Below are 12,562 nucleotides of genomic sequence, written 5' to 3' on the forward strand. Positions count from 1 at the left end.
TACCTGTCCCATTAATGAAGTTGGACAATCAGACAGCGATTCAATCTCAATCATGCCAACACAAAGTTAGCCCACCTATAAGCTACATCCTCATTCCTCGCAGGTCTCTTCGCTACTCTTGGTAACACAATGATGTCCACAACCCAGACTGTCTTGGTGTAGTTCTTGATAAAATCTTTCAAAGAGCATTGTGACAGCTGCCCGTATCTATTGATTCCCACTCTACACTGACCATCTGTATGATCACTTCTGACGTCCAAATCACTTGGAAATATGTCCCAAATTTAATTTGTGTAATCTACAATTATTGGAATAACCTATATACCAGAATACCTCTGAATTTCCAGGTTTCCTATGAACTCTTGACTGGGGTGTATTTTTGGTAGTGAAGTAACTGAAATGCTATTGTTCCTACAGGCTAGTTGATGATGAAATACAATGTATGCATTAGGTTTGTACAAATATTGTCTAATATCAACACCACCTCCTGCCCCACATGCAACTCGCCAGCCATTTCCACTGTGTGTTTCACGAGCAAGATGCGTGTACACATTGTGCCGTGTGTGATGATATGTATTTGTTTTCTCTGTGTGTGATAGTGTGTTTTGTGTTTGTAGGCGAGATAGAGATTGTGTGTGTTTGTGTGTGTGTGTTTGTTTGTAGGAGAATGATCAAGTGTGTGTGTTTTCATACGATTGTGTGTATGTAGAAAAAAGAAAGAGAGGAGTGTGTGTGCGTGCATGCGTATGTGAGAGAGAGAAAGTGAGTGTGGATGTGTGTAAGTGTGTGTGCTTATTGGTGAGAAAGTGAGTAGAAGTGTGTGTGTATGTGTGTTGTAGAATCTGTCAGTACTGTTTATACTTTTCTCTTGTAAAAGGGGGTTTAAAAGGCCTTGTGGAAACGTGTAATGTGCACACTGTCATGTGGAAGTGCTCTAATGGAAAAACGTTAGCCACTTTTGATGTTTTCATATATACTTCACTGCCAATTAACACGTGACCTGCACAAACAGCTACTTTGCATTAATGCATTGCCGATGGTCTTGCGCAAGCCATCCATTAATTTGTCCAAATAAATAAATAAATAAGTTCCGTAAAACCAAGAGAAACTCACAGAGCAATATGCACATCATTCCAGCTCTCAGAAGGACATCAAGAAGACGAGCGAATGCGATTATCAGCGTCTTAGACTAACCACACAAGGCAAATGGCTAAATGGAGGGTGGAGTAAAAGAAGAACTGGCCTCTGTGAATGTGTTCTGTATATTTCTGCGAAAGAGGGAGGACAACCAGATTGGCCTACTTTAGTCCTGTGAAATCCAGAGAGAGCGCCCCTGAAACTAAAGGCAATCCGTGATTGATATCTCTGTTTTTAAGAGGCACTGATAAATTACAACGATACCTTTACGCATACTATCAAGGGAACGGCCACTGGCCTTGTCACATCTCTATTACTGTTGAAGAAAGTAAGGATAAGTTGGCAGCTAGCTTAATGAAAAATATATATCGTCTTCACACATCTCACTTTATAACTGTGTAGCTTTAATAACAAAAAGTTGCAGTACAGGGAAAACCTGTAAAAGGTTATATTACTTAAGCATACTGTATTACCTCACTTCTATTATTAGGATTCTGTACAAATATGGGTTATAACCACTAGCCCTATACTTGTATATATATTGAAACAGAAGTATTCATTAAAAATAAGATTAAATAATACACAAAAGATCACACTCAGTGAAGAACAGAGGATAACAGTATAAATAGAAGCAAATAAGCAAGGAGTAGAAACATCATGAAACACTTGTTTGTAGATATGGATTGAGTAAAAAAGTTAAACCCCACATAGCAGACCAGACATCTTTTTCCATTTGTCCCTTTTACAGTTTACATAATTATACTTAGATGTATGCAAATCATTATTTTTTTATTTTGTGAAGTTGCTTCATCAAATGACCCTTTGATTTTGACTGGACCTTTTAAAGCTTGGTCACACCCCCAGAATTCTCAAGAGAAGCATCAAATTGGAATGTTTTGATTTTAACAGGAGGGAGTATGTTGAAAGTTAAGTGAAATTGAGTATGTGGTGGTTGCACAGAATCTCTACAGAATTTGGGTTGCTCCTCTACCCTACAGTCTCATCTGGATATTTAGAGCAGGGTCTTGTGGCTTTGTCGCAATGTCATGGTCCAAATTACACACACATACTCTGAACTACAACACTCTTACAATTTTAATGACTGAATAGACTTCACATGAGGACACGTCAATGAAATATTAATGACTGCCAAACTTGAAATGGCTGCCTGTGGGATGTCATTAACATTTCATCTTTTTATTTATAAAAATTTTTTTCATTCAAATTATTTCATATATTCAATGCCAAAGCTAGCCACTGCAGATAAGACGAAACAGGAAACATCTGCACTGATCAAGATAAAAATAGAGAATGCTTGGACCTCTGAAGATTGTTTTCTTATAGTACTTGTGAAGAGACATGAAACAGCACTCATGTGAAACACAGAGCAGTGTAAGGTCAAATACGATTAATATTCATTATTCCAGCAGTTTATAGTGTATGCAGTCAGGTAGCTGATCATAGTTAGTGTTTTGCATACCAAACTTTTAATACTATTATTAGCAATTGCTCCTTTTTTTCTTTTGCTTGTGCTAATGTCAGTGAGCAGTTGAAATAATCTATGTTGTTTTATTTTTGTTTTTGTTTTAACATTTGCAGGATTTTAAGCATCAGAAGCTAATGTGGCTAACCTTTAAGTGTCTCCATGCTCTGTTTATTTTAAATGCTGTCAGCTTGGAACTAGTTCCTGTTGCCCAGGGCAACTGTAAATGATGTGGAAGCCTATTGTAAAATTTGAGCACAATTTTTACAATACACAGTTTTATGCAAATGTGAGCACAAATGATTTCTGTTTTAATATTTTATGCAATACATTTATTTTCCAATATCTTTGTGAAGAATGCAGTCTTCTAGATTTATTAACTTCATGTACTCACTACGGTACTATACAGAGAACAGAGAGCACATATACACACTCATTTCTGCGGATGAGACATCATTTAATCATTATCTCAGTCTTCTGAAGGATACCTCAGTCACCACACATAGGTAAATGTGGGAATTCCGAAGTAAGAAGGTGCAAAATCAGGGATCAGAGAGAGGTTTATAGCAAATCATAACCAAATGAGGTTTATCATATAAGTTTCATCACCTGCCTGAGGTGTGAGCTATGTTTTAGTTAAGACATTTGGAAGCCAGGTTTAATGACACATGAAATTCATTTGCGCCAGACAAAAAAGATTAGTTCCAGTCGAAGCAATCACTGTAAGCATTGTAAGTAGACATAGGTGACAAAAGACTACAAACCACACTTGTGCAATTGTGTTGGAATCTCAGTTCAGAATGCTTGAGGGATTCATCAAATTAACAGTCAAGCTACTGAACCCTATAAGATAACAGCTAAATGAATTCAAATGTGACCAGAGGTCTGTTACATCAGCTCTAAATTAGTCCAGAGCTAGGTGTTACTTTATTAGTTATTTCTAATGAAGTAATTTATTAACATAATTATTATGAATATGCTGCATTGCTTGAATATTGTTGTGCCCCCTTGCGTAATTCTATGCTTGTATGATTTAATAATTCATAAAACTGCACTGCAAACAATCAGGAGGAGGAGCTATAGTTGCTGCTAATGACCCCTATAGTCTCTAAAATGTATCTAAAGATGACTTTCAGCAGAGACTCCCTAAAGAGTACCCACCAGTGCTGTTCAAGGAACGTGGATGGAATGTCAGAGCTCAGTCAGATTGACCACTTAGGATGCCCTAGCCAGTGCTCAAATAGAAAAACTGGTCTGGAAAAAAGTGATTCCCCCCAGATTGTGCTTTCTTGTTGGAAATGTGCAAGGTAAGATATTGTGGCATATCATATTGGCATGGTAATTTAAAAGCAAGCTAAAATATAAATATTTGTTCAAATGCAAGGCAGTTTGCAACAAAGGTGAATATTCCTGCAATGTATATGCTCATAGACAACAGCATTTAAGAAAATTGCATATATCTGATTAGGTTTTTTCCGTTATCTTTTAGTCTCTAAAATAAAGTGCTATTTTTATGTAATTAATGGAAAATCCCTTAAAATTGTTGACTGTGTAGATAGCTTTATTATATTCTATAATAAAAAACAAGCCTGAAGACCTAAAATAATGTGGAATTCTGAAGTCTACAGGGCAGTAGATTGAATTTTATATTGCCTTGTGGCCTGTCACTTTAAACGGCGGGATGTCGTGTCACCGATCTATGACACAAAATAAAAGCAAATGAGAAAATGAAAGGGCTGAGGAAAAACATTGAACAGGGTGGTGAGAGAGGTGAATCAGGCCTGCGTTTATGCATCCTCACACCCATGGGTCAACGAGTGCATGTTGATGAGATCCGCACAGGAATCCGAAAAAAGGGGAGGGAAAACTCTGAGGCTATGGCCTGCCGATATTGTTTAGCACGGACACTCGGCCGGATTCAATCACTGAGATGCCTGGCAGTTTTATACGTTACTTACGGCAAGAGGAGAATGAATGAACAGAGGCAGCACCCTTGAAAAATCCTGGCTGAGCTGAGTTACAATGACAAACGTCCTGGTAAGAATGAGTAAAGCTTTGAACTGGCAGAGAGGCAAGGTGAGTACGAGGGAACTCGTACTGCCTCCATTAATGTTCACTCTCGGGCTTTCGCAGGGCCAGAAGGGGGGGGAGGTCAAAGCCCAAAGATTTCCATTTCGCAAAACACGCAATTCACCATTAAACCGCTGTGACTGATATGCTGCAGTCTTTAGACAAGACTCCAGAATGTTCCACATCCATTTAATCTGTACTCCAATATGGTTTTGTTGTACATGGTTTTAATTATAGCTCAGCGATATTGTTTTGTCTTTTTCCAACTTGCAGGGAAAGTTACCATTTCAATAGATTCCTTAATTATAAATGCCTGCCAGGTTTAGCCAGATTTCACCATATTTCACAGAGGGAAGAAAAAAGAGACATTTTCTTTATTTATGCTCAAAGTATTCTAGGTTGAGGTGCTAAACAAATCCATATTCATTGTTGCATATACTTGTGAGTATAAATAAAATTACTGAAAATATTCTTCTGAAAGAGTAATTTAGACATATCATCACCTCACATGTATAGGAAAGCTGATCTCTGATAATGTTAGCCATAATGTTAGCTAGAGCCCACCGAGGTAAATGCCTCAAGATCAATGCAGTTGGATGAGACTACAATGACCATAATGCATTGCTACAGTATGTGGTATGTATGTACTTTCTTTTATCATTTTATAAGTAAACTGGTGAGCAAGTTATGATTAACATGGTGCTGTGGGCTTCCATAGCACTGCCCTTGTGTCTGCTTTGAAAATGGTAAAATTATAAAGATATTTTTTGGTATGGATGATATACCTTTATATATCATACCTTTATAGACTGGGATTAAATCAGTCATCTGATTGGCTGTCCTGTGTGACCATGATTAGATAGACCAGAGCTGCCCAAGCCTATTCCTGGAGATCTACTGTCCTGTAGGTTTTCATTTCATCCTTAATTTGTCACACCTGATTCTACTAATTAGCAGCTCAATAAGATCTCTAGCTGTTGAATGAATTGTGCTTTGTTAGGGTTGGAGTGAAAACCTATGGGATGGTAGATTTCCAGGAACAGGGTTGGACAGCCCTGAGATTACATCTGGCTTGCATTTCTCATAGATAGTTTTTATATTGTGATCAATATAATAGGTATACATTCAATTTCTGAAGCATCAATACATTTTATTACATGCGATCACTTCTCTGGATGTAAGATGTATTTAAGACTGGACAGTATAATTTCTGCTTTTTGTATCTTGCAGAATGTTTTAAATAATATTTAAAATCTGAATTATTTTGTAGAACACTCTCAGTACATTCATTGCTGAACCAGTTTTCAGCATTCCTATTTTCACCTTCTCCCCATTACAAAAGAAGGACAAAGATTTCTTCCATCAGCAGATCAGGGTTGCCTTTATTACCCCTTTGGAATGCAACCCCTCCCACTCCAAAGATAAAAAGGAGAGGGAATCAGTCCCCATCTGGGATGGACCACCTATCCACACTGAGCCAATAAGCACTGATTGATCAAGGATGCCAACACACAGAGTCCTCAGTTGGGTATTTGGTCATAGTTGGTGGTTTTGTTGTGTGAGCTAGCTCTGCAGCTCTACCTCTGTTCCTCACTAGAACAGACTAAGCCCTTGAAAAAAAAGCCAGGCTCGGCCCTTGGATGAAACACAGATCATGAAAGACTTGTAGTCCTGTAGGCTGGAACTTGCCTTTGCAACAACACAATTGTAGAGGTTTACAAATATGACAGAGCATCCAAAATTAACAAGATAAAAATAAGGGATAAATATGTTTTCAGTAAAATGCATTATCCTTCTTATGTCTTTTCAGTTGGCTCTCAGATCCACTGCTCAGATCCACAGGGAACCCGCTATTGGCCTCATAATCTCTGATAAGCAGGAGGTCAGATTTAATCTGCTTTACCCTAAGGTTCAGCTGCAGTTTAATCACACAGTATGACATTTATATTTAGACTTTTATCTTTTTTTCTGGCACAAAAGGACACAGCACTTACATAGCAGGTTCTAAAATGCTAAATAAATCTAATGTGCCATGAGTACTAAGGGCATGGATTTTATGTCCCTTAAATGTAAGATTTTATATGTACTGACGCAGAAATCAAGGCATACTTATAAAATCACACAGTTACAGCACACAACATCCATAGACAATCCGTTCCCTTCTAGTTTATGTTATTTCAGCATTTGTACTCAATAAGACAACTCCCACATGTATAACCCTGCAAACATTTAGCAATATGTATTTACCATACCAGCCGTTGTCCTCCTGCCCTCATCTTGCAATCACGTGTAAAGGGAAGAGACAGGAACATGACCTGTAATTACTATCTTACTCTCTAAATATATCCCCATGGCAACCGGGGCCTACCTGCTTCTCTGGAGATCTGCATGAATGCCTCCACGCCCTTTTCCCCATAGCTGCCCTCTGATGCCAGGGTGGAGACATAGTTCCACCCCATGGCCTTCACAATGTCCACCATGGCCTGAGCCTGGAAGGAGTCCGGCGGCACCACGCGTGAGAAGAAGTCGTACCGCCGGTCATCGCTGAGCTCTGGGGCAGTGGAGGCGTAGCTGATTTGAGGGATCTGGAGGAAAGGACAGTTGCATTATATTTAAGGCATTTAGTAGATGCTCTTATCCAGAATGATGTACACAGCTTACAATGTTTACATAATCCTGTTAAACAACAGGATATTTACTGAAGATATTCAGGTTATGTACCTCGCTCAAGGGTACAACGGTAGTGTTGCACCTGGGAATCACACCTAGAAACTCAGAGTTACAAGCACAGTTTGCTAACCATTATGCTACACTGCTCCCCAGAAATACAAACCGCAAAAAGAAAGGCCAGGATTGTGAGCTCACTGATTAGCCCAAAGCTCACAATCAGCTAAATGTTTTGTGGCTGTGATATGTATTATAGATGAGACCATATTACCTATGCTATTGTTAGGTCATGTGAGAGTCATCAATAAGCTTTAAACTCAAATTAGTTTTTATTTATGTGACAACAGCAAAGCAATGCCACTTTGGATTTTGATTGATCTAATTGTCAACAGGTAGACAAGCTGATTATTAATTTAATACCAGCAGTAGAATGTAACATCAGCTGTTTTTAGAGCTTGGGAGGTGATCCACTGCATCAAGACATCCCCGTAGAAAAGCCACAACACAACAAGGCCATGTTCTACAGAGATTCACATCTCACAGTGTGTCCAAATAATTTACAGTGCAAACAATGCACTTAATCCAAATGCACCATACAAATAAATCGATTTCACTTAATTCTTTAGGTGTTTTTGTTTATTTATTGTCTGGGATATTGCTGTACATTCTATTGATTTGCTAGGAGAAAAATGAAGTGGGGCTTGAGGTAAAAATTAGAAATAGCTTTTGTACTTAGATTGGTTCTGCTCACATAATCACTTTAGAACTGACTGAACTTTGTATTTGAGCCAGTTTAAGCAAGTTTGCTACAGTCAAAAAATGTTATATCTCAGAATAGTACTGCCATTGCATATTTGCTTGAATTGTTCATGCGTAAACACCACAGTGCTATAGAAAATAATTTCAATACAGAACATGACTTTTTCTTGACATGTACAAATATAGAGAAAATTATACATCATTTGAATCTTGAGCATAACAATGTAAATAGCCTCTTGTTAACCAACTGGTTCACATACCATGTCACTATTTTTTTTCTTCAAACAGTGATGATCGAACTGAAACAAGAGAGACATTACCTTCTCTTTTCTAAATAAGAGTTGCTTGGAGGCATTTTAAATCATAAGAAATTGAGTCGTGTTACACATGCCAAATGATGGATGACAAATACACTTCAAAATTAGTTATGGCCTTTTCCCTTCACCTCTTGTGAAAATTAATCATGTTACTGTTTAATCATCAATTAGACATCCCAATCCTACACTGCTTGGCTGTTCGCTCTGGACCAGCACTGAAGTTTGACCTACAAAATTCTTAGCTGTGAGTCTGGGTGCCTGAGATGGCCTGATTGTATTGACATGTGTCTGTGACATGGACCTACAGAAACCAAAGCAGACACACAAGCAGTATCAAACTGTGCGATGGGAAGGAGGCGCTTTGCACAGACACACTCATTCGCTCATTTGAAAATTGACACTGCAGCTGCGGGCCCTTTAAGCAATCTTTGAAATGATGTGCTTGATAATGACCCACCTTGAGCAAGATGTGTGTCAAGGAGGGATAATCAATATTGACTAATCATATTTACTTATGGAAATTAAAATGCAAAAGTTAATACTGACATCAGGAACATGAGGTAAATAATGCTTTCTTGCATTCAGGCAAATCTGACTGCAATTCAACATGTTTGAAAACACAGTTTCTTCCTATACTGCCTTGTACATGTAATATACTCATACAGTAAATCAACAGATTTGCAATCTTGATTAACATACAAAGGAGGACATTTCATAGTATGAAGAAATACAGATATAACTTCTATATTAATGTTTTGCAGGAAAATATCAGATTTTGCAGGCTAAGAGGCTAAATAAAATTGAAGCTGCTCTGGATTATATTATTCACAATATTTATGTGCTTTATCTCAGAATCATGGTTCTCATTTACATCCATTTTTACCATGTTTTGGCATGTTCGAACAGTCGGAAATGGCTTTCTGAAGCCATTAAAGAAAAGGGCATTTCATGCTGACTCATTCCAAGCACTGCTGCTTGAGTGGGAAAGTGAATTGGAGGCCATAATGGATGAATTATGTTACTTTTTTTGGATTAAGCAACATGCAATAAGAAGAGTTAAATGTGCATGCACTGTCATAACTATTTGACCAAAAAAATGCAACCTGGTGGGTTCATTCTAATGCCACGGTAGGAGAAGAATATTATTTTCTGCACCATTAAATACCTGCTAATTAAAATGCCTCAGTAGCTGCATTAAGAATGAAAGAACAAATTGATTGGCAGTGTGGTAATGGCTTTAAAAACTCCAATCTGAAACCTAAATCATGCCACAGCAGTTTCAGTAGAAATGTGGATGTTTTCAGATTTTTATTCTTTGTATGTCAATGTGTTCAGACAACTTGTTCTCCTGAGGATGAGTAGCCAGTTTACAGACTATAGTGTTATCTGCAAGCGGAAGGGTGAAGCTTTTACAAATGTAGAAATGAGCTTGGTTCCTCTTGCTCCAGTAGGTTCTTCAGCATGGATATACAGTGCAGTCCATATTTGGGCAGTGACACATTTTTTTTTGTTGTTTTGTTGTTGTTCTGTATTACAGATTTGAAATGAAAGAATGAATATGAGGTTAAACTGTACTGTCAGCTTAAATTTACTATGTTTACATCCAGATTGGGTGAGCCATGTAGGAAGCCCTTTATATACACACTACCCCCATTTTGGGGAGCAAAATTAATTGGATTAACTGGCTGCTCAGCTATTTCTTGGCCAGCTGTGTGATATTGCATCATTAGTTCATGCACAGGAAAGCTAACGAAAGGTCAAGAGTTGTTTCTTGGAGCGGAATTTACATTTGGGTGGAAAATATGAATAAATTAGATTAGAGACATAGCCAAAACTTTGTGTGTGTCAAAAGCAAAAAAAAAAAAAGTCTGAACTGTTTGGTACCTTATTGTGAAGCAAGAATGCACTGGTGAGCTCAGCAATAGCAAACAACCTGGTAGACCACAGAAGAGCAAGTGGAGAACCAAAGACTACTTTCAGTTGTGAAGAAAAACCCTGTTCAGTTGTCTAACAGATGAAGAACACTCTCTGAGATGTAGACATAAATGTGTCAAGAACTAAAATAAAGAGAAGACAATACCAGGAATACCTCAGAGGGTTCAGTGCAAGATGCAAACCATAGCCTCAAGAATAGAACGGCCAAGAGTTTGCTAAAAAGAAATACAATAAAAAGTGCAGTGAAACAAACTTTAATGGTCAGATATAGCAAAGTTATGGAAAGAGAAAGTGGAAAAAGAAAGTATCTGCTCATGATCCAAAGTACCCCCCCCCCCCCCCATCTGCCCTCATCTTGGAAATGTTTTATGGCTTAGGTATGTACAGTACGGCTGACACTGGAACTGGTTCGCTTGTCTTTATTGACAGCAGAAGCAGGATGAACTCAGAAGTATACAGAGACATCTTATCCGCCAATAAGATGTCTCTGTATATTTCAAATGCCTAAAAACTATTTTGATTGTACTACACCTTGCAGCAAGACAATGACCCCACACCCACTGGTAAAGCAACCAAGGAGTTTTTCAGAGCCAAAAAGTAGAAGGTTCTTGACTGGCGTTCTTCACCCAACGTGAATCCAATTATACATGCGTTTCACTTGCTGAAGACAAGGCAAAAATTTTCTGAAACAAACAGGAACTGAAGATGGCTACAGTACAGGACAGACAGAGCACCACCAGGGAAGATTCTCGGCATCTGGTGATGTCTAAGGGTCGCAGACGTTACGCATTGAATGCAAAGTATTTGCAACCAAGTACTAAGTATGATGACTTTATTTAAGATAATGTTAATTTGCCCAATTACATTTGGTCTGTTAAAATGAAGGGAATATGTATATAAAGGGCTGTAATTTCTGCATGGATCACTGGATATGGATGTTGCCATCTGGCTTAGCTTGCCAGGCTCTTTGTGATTTCTGAGCTCACCAGTGCTCTCTTTCCTCTTAATGATGTTCCAGACAGTTGATTTTGGTTAGCCTAAGGCTTGGCCTGTTTTTTTTTTTCTTAATTTCCAGCCTCATACGCTCAGCTTACTTGACTATCTTAGGCACAACTCCAGTCCTCACTTTGACAAATGTCAATAACAGACTCCAAAGGCAATAAAAAGGCTAGAACCTAAATTAGATACTGAATCTTTCTTATACCTGCACTAAGGAAGCAAATGAACACGCCTGACTAATCAAAGACACTTGTGATGCTCTTTGTCCCAAACATTGTAATGTCCTTGGGGGACTATTCATAAAAAGTGCTGTAAGTTCTACATGGTGAAACCAAAATGTATTAAAAAAGCTGAGAATGTAAACCATTACAACAGGACTTCAGTTATTTTTTATGCTGCTGAATAAGCAAATTGATTAGTCTTATGCAGACTGTCTGGAAAAAAAGTGATTGTTTTAAGTCATGTAAATAAAATGCATAAAAACCTGCTTATATTCTCACAGAAATTGTTACATTTTTATTGAGGAAATTTGTCTGCTTTCAATAGGCTAATTCCCTCCACATAAGCTGTCCGAAGGTGGTTGACACATGAAGTGCAACTAAGTATTTATCTTCACAGTCATATTGTAGTACCAGTCCCAGACAGTTTAAATGGGTAACTGGCAACACCAGACTGGGTCTTGGTAGCATGACAAAACTGTACTCTTAACGTGTCATTTTACGTTTAAAACCCTTTAAGATGACATTAAGATGTACAGATCATGAAAGCAAAGACATTTCTCGAGTAAAAACAGGTGAAACCCAAAAGCTTGCAGCCACAAAAGCAGCTGATGTGATTATGTGACTGGTGACAAGCTGGCCCGCTTCCAAACGGCGCGAAATTGCGGTGCTAGCTTATCATTTTACGTTTGAAAACTTCAGAACTATATTTTTACTTGAGACGTACAGATTATGAAAGCCCAAAATATATATATATATTTTTCTTCCTGCCAGACTTTTTTTTAATATGGTGTTTTCTTTCAGAGCACTTTTTTCTTTACTTTTTCATAGCTCACAAATGCTAAAGGCAAGAAGGTTTTCAATTAAAACCATGAAAACATTGAAAAGCATGGATGATAGTGGTTAGATTTGGGAATTAGGAATAGTCAATACACAATTAATCTTATTATGAATGCTGAATTATGGTACAACTTGCA

The 12,562-nt window shown here is 37.9% G+C and overlaps 1 protein-coding gene across 2 annotated transcripts in view; it reads right to left on the bottom strand.

Moving 5' to 3' along the window:
* grm7 (glutamate metabotropic receptor 7) overlaps nt 1-12,562 on the bottom strand; it is a 191,011-nt gene that overhangs the window by 119,207 nt on the left and 59,242 nt on the right. For both annotated transcript variants that reach the window (XM_064305048.1, XM_064305047.1), the window contains exon 2: nt 7,059-7,275. In XM_064305048.1, coding sequence (XP_064161118.1) covers nt 7,059-7,275 — 217 coding nt within the window. The remainder of the gene's footprint in view (nt 1-7,058; nt 7,276-12,562) is intronic.

This window comes from Anguilla rostrata, chromosome 13, assembly GCF_018555375.3.
Source record: "Anguilla rostrata isolate EN2019 chromosome 13, ASM1855537v3, whole genome shotgun sequence".
Lineage (NCBI taxonomy): Eukaryota > Metazoa > Chordata > Actinopteri > Anguilliformes > Anguillidae > Anguilla > Anguilla rostrata.